Consider the following 16,997-nt stretch of genomic DNA (forward strand, 5'->3'; position numbering starts at 1 on the left):
AAAATTATTTATATAAAATAACAAAATTTTAATATTTTTTATAGAGGTTGATAGAGGTCTATCAGTGTTTATCACAGATAGAAACTGATAAAAAATCTATCACTGATATATGCTTGTAGAAGTTTATAAGTGTCTATTAGTGTTTTTTTTTTTTTTGCTATTTCTATAAATAGTTTGACATTTTTTCTATATGTGAAAATTTTTCATTTGCTAACTAAATATATTTAAGATATTGTAAGCTAATTAATTAATTATTTATATAAAAAGGTAATTGCATTCCTTTAATAATTTTTTATTGTATAATGAGTTAAGTAGACCTTTTAATAGATTGTTATTAATTTATTAAAATAACTATCTATATTAATTTTATTAAATTAATATTAATTAATTAAATAATTAACTATATTCAAAATGAAATTATATATAAAGTGAAACTTGGATTAACAAAGGAAAAGAGAAAACTCATAATTTTGGAAAGTAAAAAACCCTTGTCGGTAGAAAATGAGGATAGATGGGAACAACTTATTATCAAATAAAATGTTGAAAAGTGAAAACCGTGAAACAAATATGAGTGTTGTGACCTGTATCAATTCTCATATAGAAAACCCTCAACCAAACGATCCCTTAATTATTAAATCTCGAGCATGGTTTCAATTTGGTTCCAAAACTTCAAAATATTATATTTTCATCTTTTGAGATTCGGGTTTTATTGTAATTTAGTCTATAAATTTCAATTCATAAACATTGACAATAAATACGGATAGTAACTATTCAGTAAAAAATCGAAGTTAAAAGTATAAATCTTGAAACCTATGAATTAAATTGAAATAAAACTAAAATTTCAAAGTAAAAAATTAGGCATTTTAAAACATAGGGGCTACACTAAAATCACATTTAAACTCGAATGACTAGAAATGTAGTTTTATTGAAATTTATAGACCAAATAAAAATTAGACAAAAAAATACTGAGAGGATATATTTTTATCTAAAATCAATAGCTGACATTTATTCTTAAATGCTCACATATTTTATCCAACGCGAATTATAAAGCTGATATATTATTTTAAACTAAATGTTTAATAAATTTTTATTTATTTATTTATTTTTCTAGTTCAACTTGAGGAAGTTCAAATTTGCATATCTAATTTTTTATTTAAAAATATGATGATTTAATTGATTGAGTAATGCTGAAATTGACTTATTTTTTTTAAGTAACGAGTTTGATAAATAAACTTGAACAAAAAAAACTATCATCACAATGAAAATATATATTATAAAAATAAAATATAAAATACACATTATACGTTATATTTATGCGAAAATAAATCATGTTCGTTATGTAACACTATCAATAACTAATTATAACACTCACTATTCAATATGTATACACTGACCTGATTTTAAGTCATTTAACTTAACTAGGTATGTCAGATGCCCTCAACTAAAAAATTAAAAATTTAAATATTCCCACCACACACAAAACTAAAGAATAAAAAACATTGAATGGAAGAGACATTTGTTACCGTAAAAAAAAAAAAAAAACTAAATACTTTTAGTTACTTTGAATTAAAATTTTTTACGGACATGGGAAAAATCTTTGTCTTCCTATTTGTTTCTTAATTTTTCATAAATCATATTTTGTCATTTTCATCGGATAGTTACTAACAAATTTTTACATCAATACTATTAAAAAAAAGTCATATAATTTGGGAAAAAAGTGCAAATTACAAAAACAACTTTGAAGTACGATGATAATTGTAATTACCTCATTGAACTTTCAATCGTAAAAATTGAGATCCAAAATTTCTATCATTGTTAAATTGAACCCTCAAGATTATAATAATGGTTGAAATTGGGACCAAAAATGATAAAATTGAATCTTCAAAATTATATAAATGTTATAATTAATACAGTTATATAAATTTCAAGGTACAATTTGACCAAAATATTTGTACAAGTTTGAGGGTATAATTTTTAAAATTGAAAATTTAAAGGTATAATTGTAATTACTACGATATTGTTGAGGTGGTTTTTGTAATTTGTAAAAAAAAGGGAAACGACACGTGTTTGCCATTTACAAACTAAACCGGGTTCACACCGACGGCCGGGTCCGGTTCATCAGGACTCATAAACGGCAAATCGGCGTCATATAGAAGAAGAATTAGGCACACACCAAACAGGCAAAAACACAGGCCAACACATATTTCCATTTATTATTCTCTTTCATTTTTCATTACAATTTATTTGGTTCATCGACTCTACATTTCACCAGCGAAAGCGAAGGGAGCTTGCGTGAGATCTGGAAAGCAAAAAGCGACGCATTACAAAGGAGGAGAGTGAAACAGAGACGAAGATTTTCTGTTTTCAATCCAAAGCCATCTCCAACTTCTTCAATTGATTTTGGCGATTCCAATCGAGGTCTGTTCTTTATTTCCCCCAAATCATTTTCTCTCATTACTTTTCTTGATTTTTCTCCTGCTTTGCGCTTCAATTAAAAGGATTTGGTGCTTTCTGCTTTAAACTGGATGTGCGACTCTTGGAATAGTTTAGGATTAGTTTAGGAGGAGGTTTGTTATTTGGTGATAGCTATGATTTGAAACTAGTTCGTGTTTTGGTTTAATTTATTGGTGTTGAAACATGAATGCGGCGTTTACGAGCTGTGAATGAAATATTGTTTGTGTAGAGTTTCGGTGCTTGGAAAAGATGAATGATTCATTGGTGATTACCATTTAAGTAAGTGTGGGGGGAAAAAACGGAGTGGATCGGATGGACAAGAACAAGAGCCGTTCCGATCTGCTCGCCGCAGGCAGGAAGAAGGTAAATTCGTGTTCCTTTTATTTTTATTTTAAAATATATGTCAAGCGTCTCATTTAGTAAGTTGAATGGGAAAATGTAGAAGTATTCCATTACTGTAGCCGATAGTTTCACAAAAGTGAAATTCGTTTTGCTCATTTCATAGGGTTTAATGTAGACCGAGTTGGGTAACCAAATTTTGCTACTTACTCTATTTTCATATTTACCCCTTTATTTTCCTTTCTTGAGTTTCCAATGACTCCCAGTTGGTAGATTCCTTTATGTTCCAGGAATATTAATTATTTTAAGTTTGGGTTTGGGTATTAGTTTCTAGTTCATGGGTGAAGAACATTGATTGGAAGAATTCTGCGCGTCAAAATTCTGAACATATATTTGATTTGATTGAGATTTATCATTTTTAACCTTCAAAGGACCTTTCTGTCCTTAGAATGGAAAAAATTGTTTTCTCATGCACCAGCTACTACCATTTGGGTGTGGGAGACTGAAATTTATGGTTTCCCCCCTTTATTTTCTCTATTCATCAGCTCCAGCAGTTCCGAAAGAAGAAGGATAATAAAGGCAGTGGTAGCCAGGGAAGTTCATCAAAAAATAAAAGTAAATTGGAACAGCATGATGCAGATGCAGATGCAGACATTGCGACTGGTGCTGCTAAATCCACATCTGGGAGGTATTCCACTGATGGAGTACTTATATCTAGTGTTGACTGCGATCCAGATACTGTCGATTCTTCAGCATCACCTTCTACAGAACATTCCTTGGCAGCAGAGATTAATCATTCAACAGTTTCTGTTAAGCAAGAGATGGATTTGGGTGAAACATCAGCAATTGACCAGGCAGAGATTCCGATGCAGGAAGTGGGGTATAGGGAGGACTGTGATCAATCAATCCAAAATGCTGAGGCCGCTGGATTTGTATCATTTGAACCTTCCCTTCCTACCGATGCTGAAGAGAACAATAATCATATTTCTAATTTGTCTTCCACCGAATCCTCTTCCCAAATTTCTTCTGCTTCTGTGGAGCAGCAAGGAAAAATAGTTGAAGTATGGGGTGGATGTAGGGAAGAAGAGCTGTTGCCTTCACAGTCTACATCTTTGTTGCAAGCAAGGGAAGATGTAGGTTGTCCTCTTATTCTTTGGTACTTATTTGCTAATGTATTTTACTCATGGTTTGTCCCAATAAACTGCGTGGTCAGGGAAACCAAGTGCAAGTCATTTATAATTAAATATATCCTTATTTTTTTGATTGATAGGCATGGAGGATGCACTGATGCAATCTGGTCAAGTCCATGAAACAGAGCTTGCAGGAGATAAGCAGCTAGAGACTGGTGGCACGAGTGAGTCAGCAGCAGAGACTACTTTTAAGGAAACATGCTGCAACGAAGAAGAGGTTATTGCAACAGATGTGGTATCTGTATCTGGTGCTGTAACCGAATCAAACAGTTATTCAATTTCTAGTCCGGGAGAAAAATTAGGTATGGAGAATAGTTCAAGTAGTAATAGAGATAACTGGAAAGAAGAAAGACAAGTTCATGCAGAAGCTACGATACATTCAAGCACGTGTCAAGTGCAATATATACCAGAAGATAATTTTGCAGATCAGTCGGAGGGCCACGAAAGGGCTTCACAAACAAGTGTGAAAATTTCTGATGCGGGAGATACCAATTCTATCTCCCATAATGCACATATGACTGCAACTTCGGATGCACAGTCAGGGACTTTTTCTTCATTTGGACAAGATTGTAAATTTTTTGATTTACTGGAGAGAATGAAAGAAGAGTTGATAGTAACAAGTTTCTCGAAAGATATCTTTAACATGCAAATTACTGAACAGAATGAACTACAAATGGAGCTTGATAACCATCGTTATAAATCAACCAATGATATGTCTCTGCTTAATACCTCACTCAATGAAGTTGTTGAGAGAAATCAGAGCCTCGTGGATGAACTTTCACATTGCAGATCTGAACTTGTGGATGTTTCAATTGCGAAGGAGGAGCTCAGAGATCAGCTGCTAACTGCAGAGGCAGAGATAGAAAAGCTTTCTTCTAGAACTAGCGAGACAGAGAATAGCTTGGAAAAGTTACATGGAGATATGTTCAGATTAACAAAAGAGTTGGATGAGTGCAAGCATTTGGTGACAATGTTAGAAGGGGAGAATGAAAGATTAAATGGTATTATCACTTTTGAAAACGAAAATAAAAGGAAATTAGCTGAGGAAAAGGAGTTGTATGACAATGAGAATGAAAAGATATTATCAGAATTAAGTAGCTTAAAGAGTTTGAAGGTGGCTCTGGAGGCTGAAAATTCTAAGTTAATGGGGAGTTTGTCATCAGTAGCAGAGGAAAAATCAAAACTTGAAGAAGAAAGAGAGCAGTTGTTTCAGGTGAATGGGACTCTGTCAGTTGAACTTGCCAATTGTAAAAGCTTGGTAGCTACTCAACAAGAAGAAATTATGAACTTAACCAAGAACCTTCTACTGGTAACAGAGGATAGGACAAAGGTTGATGAAGATAAGAACCGTTTGTTTCATGAGAACGAGAAAATGGCGTCTGAGCTGATTGTTCTTGATGAGAGACTGTCAACTGAACATGAGGAACGGGTAAAGTTCGAGGGTGACCTTAAAGATGCATTAGTGCAGCTTGACCAACTCACGGAGGAAAACGTATTTCTCAGCAACAGTCTTGATATACATAAATTTAAAATCGAAGAACTTTGTGGTGAAATAATGTCTCTACAAACGAGATCTACAGAAGATGAGGATCAGGATGAAAATGCGGACTCCGACCAGTATCATGGAAATAAGTCTCAAGGAAATGTTTCTTCCCAGATCACTTTCGAGAAATGTTTACCCGATACTTCTTCTGTTCTTGCTGGTGGGAAACCCTTCATGGTAACTGAACAGGAATTTTTTGACGATTCTCTTGGGTTTGTAACCTTGGGTAAACACTTAAAGGAAGCAGATCTGATGTTACAGAAACTTGAGAAGGAAATCACAGGGTTGCAGTCCAATTCTACCTCTAGCAGGTCAGGCAGTAAAATGGCTGCCCCTGCCGTTTCTAAACTAATTCAAGCCTTTGAATCAAAGGTAAATGTTGAAGAGCATGAGGTGGAGGCTGAAATCCAGTTACCTAATGATTCATTTAATTTATCAATTGAAATTGTGGACAATTTGAGAGTACTGCTTCGTCAAGTGGTCGTGGACAGTGAGAATGTCATTATGTTGCTCAAGGGAGAGCGTGATGATCGGAAAGTTGCTATATCAAAATTGAGCGAATTCAAGGATAAATTTGAAGCTTTGGAGAACCATAGTAATGATTTGGTGATAGCCAACATTGAGCATGGGGTTTTATTTGAATGCTTAAAACATCACGTGGATGATGCTGGTGATAAGATCTATGAACTCGAGATTCTTAACGAGTCTTTAAAGCAACATGGCATGCACCACAAAAATTCTAATAGTGAGCTTGCTGAAAGGTTATGTGGATATGAATTAAAACTTGCTGAGTTGGAGTGTCAATTATGTGATCTTCATCAAAGCTCAAATGAGATGGTTTCTTTGATATGTAATCAGTTAGACAATTTGCAGGAGGGAGCAATTGAAAGGACAATGACACTTGAGAAGGACTGGCACTCTTTCTTATTGGAGCTTGCTGAAACATTTGCTAAGCTTGATGAATCGTTAGGGAAATCTGATACTTCAGCCATTAAATTTTGCACTAGTGACCAATTGCCTAGCTGCATTGCTGCCTCTGTCATAGATGCTGTGAAAGTGATTGATGATCTCAGAGAGAAACTTCAAGCTACTGCCTCCAATGGCGAAACATTTAGGATATTATGTGAAGAAGTAAATGAAAAATATGATAATTTGTTTAGAAAGACCGAGTTTTCTGTAAATATGCTGCATAAGATATATGGTGAGTTGCAAAAACTTTATATTGCTTCTTGTGGTTCTGTAAGTGGAAGTGACATGAACATGCAATTCAAGATGTTGGGCGATCCCTTAGATTACAGCAACTTTGAGGCCTTAATCAAGCCACTGGAGGATTGTATTAATGAGAGACTGCAACTTGAGTCTGTAAACGATAAACTTCGCTTTGACTTGCAACATAGGACTGTAGAATTTGCTGAGTTTAGGGAGAGATGCCTTGATTCTATTGGCATTGAAAAATTGATTAAAGATGTTCAAAGTGTGTTATTACTAGAAGACACTGAGAAGGATCGTGCTGAAATACCTGCCTCTCGTTTGGAATTTATGGTATCATTGCTTTTACAAAAATACAGGGAATCTGAGTTGCAATTAGGCTTATCTAGAGAAGAGTCTAAATCCGTAATGATGAAATTCACTGAACTGCAGGAAAGTGTGCATGACTTGAGCAACTTGATTCTCGATCATGAATGTGAAATTGTTCTTCTAAAAGAAAGCTTAAGCCAGGCACAGGAAGCCTTAGTGGCTTCTCGATCTGAATTAAAGGATAAAGTTAATGAACTGGAACAAGCAGAGCAGCGAGTGTCTGCAATCAGAGAGAAGCTAAGCATAGCTGTTGCCAAGGGAAAAAGTTTGATTGTACAACGGGATAATCTGAAGCAGTCACTAGCACAGACTTCCAGTGAACTGGAGAGGTGCTTGCAGGAGTTACAGATGAAAGACACTAGGCTTCACGAGACTGAAATGAAACTTAAAATCTATTCAGAGGCAGGAGAGCGTGTTGAAGCACTGGAATCTGAGCTTTCGTACATTCGAAATTCTGCCACTGCACTAAGAGAATCATTCCTTCTTAAAGATTCAGTTCTTCAGAGGATAGAGGAGATTCTTGATGAACTTGATTTGCCAGAGAATTTTCATTCAAGAGACATAATTGAGAAGATTGATTGGTTAGCCAAGTCAAGTACTGGCGAGAATTTAGTCCATACGGATTGGGATCAAAGGAGTTCAGTTGCAGGAGGCTCAGGCTCTGATGCTAATTTTGCCATTACAGATGCCTGGAAAGATGAAGTGCAGCCGGATGCAAATGTTGGGGATGATTTGAGAAGAAAATATGAGGAGCTCCAAACAAAGTTTTATGGGTTAGCTGAACAAAATGAAATGCTTGAACAGTCATTAATGGAAAGGAATATTATAGTCCAACGATGGGAAGAGCTCCTCGAAAAGATTGATATTCCTTCACACTTGCGGTCCATGGAACCAGAAGATAAAATTGAATGGTTGCACAGATCCCTTTCAGAGGCTTGTCATGATAGGGATTCTCTTCATCAGAGGGTCAATTATTTAGAGAACTATTGTGGATCCTTAACTGCAGATCTGGATGATTCACAGAAGAAAATTTCTCACATTGAGGCAGAGCTCCAGTCAGTCTTGCTTGATAGAGAGAAGCTCTCTGAAAAGTTGGAAATAATCTATCATCATAATGACCATCTATCATTTGGAAGTTTTGAGAATGAAATTGAGAACATAATATTACAAAATGAATTAAGCAATATGCAGGAGACATTAATTTCTACTGAGCATAAAATAGTGAAATTGGAGGCTTTGGTAAGTAATGCATTGCTAGACGAGGATATGAATGATTTGGTTTTTGGGAGTAGCAGTATTGAATTTCTTGAATTGATAGTGATGAAGCTAGTTCAAAATTATTCAGCATCTTCTTTAGGGAATGCTGTGCCTGGGAGAGCTATGAATGGACCTGATACTGAAGAAATGCTTGCCAGAAGCATAGATGCGGATGTTGCTTGGCAAAATGATGTAAACGTTCTCAAGAAAGATCTAGAGGATGCAATGCATCAATTGATGGTTGTGACAAAGGAGAGGGATCAATATATGGAGATGCACGAATCTTTAATTGTCAAGGTTGAAAGTTTAGATAAAAAGAAGGATGAGTTGCAGGAACTGCTAAGTCTGGAGGAGCAGAAGTCAGCGTCTGTCAGAGAGAAACTAAATGTTGCTGTCCGGAAGGGAAAATCTTTGCTTCAACTACGAGACAGTCAGAAACAAGCCATTGAAGAGATGACCACTGAGTTGGAACAACTGAGATCTGAGATGAAATCTCAGGAAAATACTCTTGCTAGTTATGAGCAGAAGTTTAGGGATTTCTCTGTTTACTCAGGAAGGGTGGAGGCTTTGGAATCAGAGAATCTGTCTCTGAAGAATCAGTTGACTGAAACAGAAAGCAATTTAGGGGAAAAAGAATATAAATTGGGATCAATTATTAACACTTTAGATCACATTGAAATTAACGTTGATGTTAATGAAACTGATCCCATCGAGAAACTGAAACAAGTTGGAAAAATGTGCTCTGATCTGCGTGAAGCCATGTTTTTATCTGAACAAGAGTCTATGAAGTCCAGAAGAGCAGCAGAGTTACTTCTTGCAGAATTGAATGAAGTTCAGGAAAGAAATGATGCTTTTCAAGAAGAGCTAGTAAAAGCTTCCGACGAGATTGCTGAATTGACCAAGGAAAGAGACTTAGCAGAGACTACCAAGCTTGAAGCTCTTTCAGAACTTGAAAAGTTATCTACTCTCCACTTGAAGGAAAGAAAGAACCAAATTTCTCAATTTATGGGATTGAAATCTGGCCTTGATCGACTAAAGGAGGCCTTGCGTGAGATCAATGGCTTACTTGTGGATGCTTTCTCTAGGGATTTGGATGCCTTTTACAATCTGGAAGCTGCTATTGAGTCCTGTACTAAAGTTAATGTTCCTACTGAGGTCAATCCTTCTCCTTCCACTGTATCTGGTGCCTTTAAGAAGGACAAGGTACGTTGGTTCCTCTGTAAATTTGCCTGGTTCCCTTAATAGCCGTTTCATAATTCATTACCTGACCCCTGGTCAGACTGCCCCTTGGGTCAAGCATTTTTCAGAGTTTACGACAGGAAACTTGATTTTCGTATTGAAAACTTTTGGTTCCGCTTTTAAGGTGTGGGTTTGAATAGCATAACACAAATCCATGCTCGGTTGCTAGTTCCATAAATCCAAGTTATTGAGATTATTTATTTATTTATTTATTTTTTTAATACATTGACGTATGAAATTTACAAAAGGGCAAGTTATTGAGATTGTTGAATCTGGTTTTCTCAACTCAGCAACATAGTTTTAGGATAACTCTCTAAATTTTTTATTCATTGCATCTAATCTTGTCTTTAGCCTCTTTCTCCCAGAATGCACTCACAAGTCTTCGGTAAACACGTTAGTTAAATAAAAACAAGGCTAAAAAACACTTTTGGGCCTGGAATTTTCTTGAAAGTATCAATTTAGTCCTTGATTTGTAACGATTTAGTTCCTGTACTTTCAATTTTGTAAGAATTTAGTTTCTGAATTTTAGTATATAACAATTTAGTTCCTGAATTTTAATATATAACAATTTAGTCCTTGTACTTTCGAAATTGTAACAATTTAGTCTCTGACGTAAAATAATTCAGCAAAATTAGATGTCAAACTAATGTAAACTTTGTATTTTTTAAAAATATTGAGTCTCTAATTAGTTTAATGATTTATTTATGCATGAAATTTCATTAAACCTTAACATTAATTTCTATAATAGGGACTAAATCTTTACAAATTTTAAAGTTCAAGGATAGATTGTTACATAGTAAAGTTCGGGGACTAAATTGTTACTTATATGAAAATTTTAGGGACAAAGTGATTTTTAACCTAAATTAATGGTAGTTTTTAATAAATAACTAAATAAGGTAGTCAGAATTGTAAATAGTACATAATAAAGGTTTAAATTCTGTTTTGGTTTCCATGCTTCTGAAAATCTATGTTGGTTTTAATCAATGGGCTTATTGACGAGGATTCTTTTTCTTTTAGGGGAGATTTTTTGCTCTGGATTCCTGGTTGAACTCCTACGCTAATGCTCCTGTCGATGAAAATGTTGCAATGGAAATACATAGTCAAGTTGTGCATCAGCTAGAAGAATCGATGAAGGAAATTGGGGGTCTGAAAGAAATGATAGATGGCCATTGTGTGTCAATTCATAAACAGTCTGACTCTCTATCTAAGATACTGGGAGAACTTTATCAAGAAGTTAATTCACAGAAAGAGTTGGTCCAAGCATTAGAGTTGAATGTGCAACAGAGTGAATCAGTTGCAAAAGATAAAGAAAAGGAAGGTGATATCTTATGTAGAAACTTTGCGGTGCTTCTTGAAGCATGCACATCTACAATTAAGGAAGTTGACCATAGAAAAGGGGAACTAATGGGAAATGATTTGACTAGTGAAAATTTGGGGCTGGATATTGTTTCCACAACACCTGATCAACTTTCATGCAGTCGAAAAACTCATTTATTGTCTGAGGAATATGTCCAGATGATTGCTGACAGGTTGCTGTTAGCAGTGAGGGAATTTATAAGTTTGAAAGCTGAAATGTTTGACGGGAGTGTAAGGGAAATGAAGGTTGCAATGGCAAATTTGCAGAAAGAGCTTCAGGAAAAGGACATCCAGAAGGAAGGAATTTGCATGGAGCTTGTTGGTCAAATTAAGGAAGCAGAAGGAACTGCAACTAGATATTCGCTTGATCTCCAAGCTTCAAAAGATGAGGTACGTAAGTTGGAGAAAGTAGTGGAACAAGTGGAGGGTGAGAGAAAGGTTCTGGAGCAGAGATTAAGGGAGATGCAAGATGGTTTGTCTATCTCAGATGAGTTACGGGAGAGGGTCAGATCGCTCACAGATTTGCTCGCAGCAAAAGACCAAGGTATGTTAAATTGTGCTTAAATCCTTCATATATCCACTGTTCATATTTCATAAGATTATCAATACTCAGGCTGGCTTTGCTTGATGTCCACAGAAATTGAAGCATTAATGCATGCACTTGATGAGGAAGAGGTGCAGATGGAAGGTTTGACCAACAAGATTGAGGAGCTGGAAAAAGTCTTGAAGCAAAAGAATCAAGAACTTGAGAGCATTGAAACTTCTCGAGGGAAGCTCACAAAAAAGCTCTCAATCACAGTGACAAAATTTGACGAGCTTCATCATCTATCTGAAAGTCTCTTAACTGAGGTTGAAAAACTTCAAGCACAGTTGCAAGAACGGGATGCTGAAATCTCCTTTTTGAGACAAGAGGTAACAAGATGTACCAATGATGCTCTTGTTGCAACTCAAACAAGCAACAGAAGTACAGAGGATATTAATGAGGTCATAACATGGTTTGACATGGTGGGAGCTCGGGCGGGGCTGTCTCATATAGGTCATGATGACCAGGAAAACGAAGTTCGTGAATGCAAGGAAGTCCTCAAGAAGAAGATAACATCAATTCTAAAAGAAATTGAGGATCTTCAAGCAGTATCTCAGAGGAAGGACGAATTGTTGCTGGTTGAAAAGAATAAGGTAGAAGAACTGAAACGTAGGGAATTGCAACTAAACTTGCTTGAAGATGTTGGAGATGATAATAGAACGAGCAGTGCAACCCCTGAAATTTTTGAATCTGAACCATTGGTGAGATCTTTTGTAGCTCTTTTCTTTTCTTTTGATTATTTTGTTTCTTACGTCCTGTTGAGTGAAATTAGTTCATGGAAGTTAGCCTAGAAATAGGGACCTGCCTTGTCGCTTTTACTTCGGAACATAATTTCTTGCAATTTTTGATGTTGCACGATTCTGTTGAAATAGCCTCGTGCATAATCCTTTGCATTTTCCCTTTTAACTAATTTATCAACTAAAGTTTACACGTTTGCTTGGTTTGCCCCAGTAGATCCACGTCAAATTACTTTTGTTCAATTCTCTCTCTCTCTCTTTTTTTCCCTGAAGTAGCAGAAGTAATTTAACTCTTCGTACATTGTTTTTGTCACCGTTTTGTGTCGAAGCACCCTGTGAAAAGTTCTACCTTATGCATTCTTGCGCAGATTAACAAATGGGCTGCAAGCAGTACTTCTGTTACACCTCAAGTTCGTAGCTTGCGCAAAGGCAATACTGATCAAGTTGCAATTGCCATTGATATGGATCCTGCTAGCAGTAGTAATAGATTAGAGGATGAAGATGATGATAAAGGTAAAATTCTAAAATTCTAAATTATTGTGGTTACGGTCTCCTTGCTTTTCAACTTTTTCATTTGTCAGATAGCTTAAACTTACTGTTCCTTTGATTCTCGTCCATTGTAGTGCATGGTTTCAAGTCATTAGCTTCATCGAGACTTGTTCCAAAGTTTTCAAGACGTGCAACAGACATGATTGATGGTCTTTGGTAGGCATTCAGATACTCTTTTCAGTCACTTAAATAAATCTATAAAATCTGAACAAGTGTGTAACATGATTTTGTATACAATTTTGCTAGGGTTTCTTGTGATCGGGCACTGATGCGGCAACCTGCATTACGACTGGGGATTATATTCTATTGGGCCATATTACATGCACTCGTTGCCACATTTGTAGTTTGAGCTAAATCGGTTAGTTATTCATCTTTTGGTTAAATTAGACAAAATACCTCTGTATTTTGTCATTTGTTTAAAAAGTAGGGTAACTGCATCGGGTAGCGCTTTTAGGGATAATAATTAAGTGTATAACAATATTTTCAAAGAATTGCAAATATAGCAAAATCTATCAGTAATAGACTCTATTACTGATAGACTTCTACAAGTGATATGGACCCTCTACTTACGGGTCTATCACTTATAGACTTTGAAAGCAAAGTCTGAATTTTGCTATATCTGCAAATTCTTTTGCATTGTGCTATATATGCAAACACTTGGCCTGATTGCTATATTTGCAACTCCCGCTAAAAAATAACCATATGCCTTCAAAAGTTGTAATGTTACTCTTGACCTTCCATAAGTGTTTCTAAACTACCATTTGGAGTAGAAATCAGGACCAAACACCACCATGATGTTATAAATCATTGTCAAACTTGTTCCAAATCTCAATTTTATATAAATTATAAAAAGCCAAGGTTAATATTGCAATTTTTTATCCTTTCAATATATATCTATATGTATATGTATGTAGGTATGTATTGCAATTTTTGAAAGAATAAGGGTATTTTAAACAAACGAGCAAGTTTACTGGTATCTTTGACAATTTAGCTTTCATCTTTTCTGTGGTGGTTCACAAATATATTTACTTATTTGACCTTGAAGTAGTTTGTATGTTCACGTATTTTGTTACATGCTGTACATCATATCAATGGAGATTCTTAGTCCTCTTTTGCCTTCTCCCTTGTCCAGGTCCATATCGGTTTTGAATCGAAGAGTGGAGTTCGTATAACTGGTTCCCCTCCATCTCAAATAGATAATTAGGCTCGTCATTCGTTTGTACATGTTTACTACTACCATTAGAATGGTCAGATTATTTTTTTCCTTGTATTTTTTTTTTGTTCATCCAAGCGACTGGGATTTCCCCCATTTTTTCCTAGCAAATCCCAGATTGATTGGCTGCATCAAATAAAGATCACAGAATCCTTGTCTATTACAAAGTATAGATCATCAATTTGTTTACTCAGAAAAACCTTTCAGATTGTACCAGACATAGTTATTCTTGTTACAAATTTTGCTACAAAGCCTAAAAAAGGCTTTCCAGCTTTTAGATAAGCAAGCTTTTGCATTCTTTTCAATTTATTTTAATTTACATCTCATTGGTCCTTAAATTGTAATTTTTGTTTCTCAAATTGGATGGTTGTGTTTGTGTAATATAATATTTCACTTCTTTAAACCTTAAGTTATGATTTTATAAAATGTTTCTGCTTGTTGTAGCAATACAAGTTAGTAAACTAATGAGTGTAAATTAAACTTGCATTAAAACTTCTCATTAATGACGTTTAGCAATAAAAAGCCACATGTGGGTAAGTACAATCGACAACAAATTCCAGCTCATGTGAACATTGACAAAAAGGCAGGAAGCACAGCTAGTTTATCTTGTAGAATTTATTCTCAACACTATGCTAAATGTCACCTCTGTCATTTGTTACTATCTCATTATTATTAAGGTAAATTGCAAAGACTACTCTCAATGTATGATAATAGTTGTAATTACAACTTTTAGGCTTTCAATTTTACTACCTCGAACTAAAATAGTTTTAGAAGTTAGAATCTCAAATGATAAAAATTAAACTTTCAAATAAGTTTTTATTATTTGAGGGTCTCATTTCCACTGCTATTATAAATTTGAGGACCAAATTTTAACAATGTAAAAATTCAACGACTAAATTTTCATGCTTGTGATTTTTGTAATTTTTCCTGTCATTAAGAGGTTGGGTTTATATCTACTCCCACACATTGAAATTTTAAAAAAAAAAATGTAACTATTACAACTTCTAAGTAGGAGAAAGAGTTGAGGAGTTATTTAATGTAGAATTAAACAAAGAAAACCATGAATGCCTTTGAGATTAATCAAAAGGCAGAGGAGCTGTTCTAGAGAAGCTTTACTTGATCTGCAAAGCTCTTGATATTACCTTTTGGATTCTCTTCAAACCTTGCTATCTTAAAGTACTTCAGCTCCACCCCCTCCGCTTCCCCTTTCAATGCAAGCTCCGCCAGTATCCTCCCGATCGCCGGTGACATTTTGAACCCATGCCCCGAAAACCCGCCACCGATCACCACATCTTTTTCAAATTCCCCTCCCAAAAAGTCAATCACAAAGTCTTCATCCGGTGTCATTGAATACATACACAATTGCGTCGCTATCGGATCACTTGAATCCACCCTCCCTCCAAACCTCTCCTCTATCCATTCCTTCAATGCAGATATCGGTAGCCGTCCTCCACTGCCCCACGATCGCTTATCCGGGTTGCACTGATGCCCACCGTGCATAGCCACCTTAATTAGTCCTGGAAACTCCAACGATGGCGTCCCGTAAACATACGGGTTGCCATAGCTAGCAAAAGTCGGAAAGTCCCCTCCGATTGCGTACTCGGCCTCGGCCCCTTCCTTGATCCTCCAATAGGAAACAGTAGCCTCCAATGGCTGAATTGGCAATTCAATCCGACTAACTGATTTAACTAACTTTCTAGCCCAAGCTCCAACTGTCACTACACATTTTTTTCCACTAAAGCTCTCCCCATTGGCTATTGAAACAACTATTCTTCCATTACTCTCATCTCTCTTAATCTCCACCACTTCCGCATTGTCCTTCAAAACGGCGCCGTTTTTGTAAGCCAAACATTGGAACATCGAAACCGCCTTCGTCGGCTTAATTACACCGCCGTATTTGCTCCACACCGCCACCCAGTCTGACGGAATCTCTACCCTGCCGGAGTACTTCTCCGCCAGTTGCCCACGATCCAGGACCATATGAGGGATTGAATGCTTTCGGCAGGTGTCGACGACGGCGGCGAGACTTTTGTCGTCGGAAGGGCCAATATCGAGCTGTTCCGCCGGAAAATAGACTCTGTAGCCAATTTCCGCCTCCGCCATCCGCCAGAGCTCGTAAGATTCCATAACGAGGCCATGGTAGTAATCCTCTGGATAGGTGGCGCGTATGGTACGAGATTCGCCATGAGAAGAGCCTCTGTGATGAAGAAAATCAAATTGCTCGAGAATCAGAACTCTGTTCCCTGTTTTAGCGAGATGGTACCCCGTTGAACTGCCCATTACGCCGGCGCCGACGACGATTACATCGAATTGAGTGCCGGAGTCAGCCATTTCTCTCTCCGATTTGATTTGGGATTTGTTTTCCTTTTTTCTCTCCGACGGAGTCTCCGATGAGAGGAACGGAGTTGAATTGTTGAAATTGAAAATTATTTGTGGAGATTCTAGGAAGGTGCTGAAGTACGCTGAAATTACGAAAATGGCCATTTCCATCTTTTAATTACCTTTTCTAGTTCCATGACAATTTAAGTTAATATATATTTTCTGTCTTTTTCTAAAAGTAGTTATAAAAATATTTTCAATTGATTCTCTCTTTACCAACTCCACTTTATCAATATTCATATACGATGAACATTGGCTTATATGTAATTATGTATTATGTAATATAAATATAAATACTAAAAATGTGTTGAAATGAATTAAAAAATCAAATTGAAGTGATATAAAGAAAAGGGAGATAAAATAGAAACGAAAGTATAAGGTGTGAATGATTCGCAAAATTAGTTCAACGATAATTGATATAAATTCTTTCATTCTCCTGACGTAGGAGATTCAGTCACTCATGTAATTGTTTTACACTAAAGAAATGTCACATTAGATATTTACCTATAAATTATAATTTTATTAAGCCAAATGATAAGGAAGTGAATAATAATAAGTTTTGTGAAATTAAGGGTAAATT

At 35.8% G+C, this 16,997-nt stretch overlaps 2 protein-coding genes across 3 annotated transcripts; one reads left to right on the forward strand and one right to left on the reverse strand.

Annotated features, from left to right (window-relative positions):
• The first annotated feature begins 2,180 nt into the window (after window positions 1–2,180).
• On the forward strand, window positions 2,181–14,353 carry LOC120085742 (centromere-associated protein E). Of its 2 annotated transcripts, XM_039041917.1 has the most exons (10): window positions 2,181–2,418; window positions 2,684–2,817; window positions 3,339–3,930; window positions 4,064–9,564; window positions 10,618–11,500; window positions 11,594–12,240; window positions 12,645–12,789; window positions 12,900–12,981; window positions 13,072–13,183; window positions 13,958–14,353. In XM_039041917.1, exons 2-9 carry the CDS (start codon window positions 2,767–2,769, stop codon window positions 13,172–13,174), a joined length of 8,004 nt encoding a protein of 2,667 aa, XP_038897845.1. In that variant the 5' UTR covers window positions 2,181–2,418; window positions 2,684–2,766; the 3' UTR covers window positions 13,175–13,183; window positions 13,958–14,353. The 2 variants fall into 2 exon arrangements, with proteins under 2 accessions (XP_038897845.1, XP_038897846.1); XM_039041918.1 differs by lacking the exons at window positions 2,181–2,418; window positions 2,684–2,817 and having other exon boundaries at window positions 3,785–3,926.
• Window positions 14,354–14,950: 597 nt separating this feature from the next.
• On the reverse strand, window positions 14,951–16,503 carry LOC120085018 (probable sarcosine oxidase). Its single transcript, XM_039040837.1, has one exon. The coding sequence runs from the start codon at window positions 16,367–16,369 to the stop codon at window positions 15,140–15,142; it is 1,230 nt and encodes a 409-aa protein (XP_038896765.1). The 5' UTR covers window positions 16,370–16,503; the 3' UTR covers window positions 14,951–15,139.
• Between the last annotated feature and the right edge of the window lie 494 nt (window positions 16,504–16,997).

This window comes from Benincasa hispida, chromosome 9 (assembly GCF_009727055.1).
Source record: "Benincasa hispida cultivar B227 chromosome 9, ASM972705v1, whole genome shotgun sequence".
Taxonomy (NCBI): domain Eukaryota; kingdom Viridiplantae; phylum Streptophyta; class Magnoliopsida; order Cucurbitales; family Cucurbitaceae; genus Benincasa; species Benincasa hispida.

What these genes read in the sequence shown, in the direction of transcription:
- LOC120085018 (XM_039040837.1), bottom strand. Translation starts at nt 16,369, where the DNA reads ATGGCTGACTCCGGCACTCAATTCGATGTAATCGTCGTCGGCGCCGGC.
- LOC120085742 (XM_039041917.1), top strand. Translation starts at nt 2,767, where the DNA reads ATGGACAAGAACAAGAGCCGTTCCGATCTGCTCGCCGCAGGCAGGAAG. An exon ending in GGATGAAGATGATGATAAAG is followed by an intron (nt 12,790 to 12,899) that starts GTAAAATTCTAA and finishes CGTCCATTGTAG; the next exon opens with TGCATGGTTTCAAGTCATTA. An exon ending in GACATGATTGATGGTCTTTG is followed by an intron (nt 12,982 to 13,071) that starts GTAGGCATTCAG and finishes CAATTTTGCTAG; the next exon opens with GGTTTCTTGTGATCGGGCAC.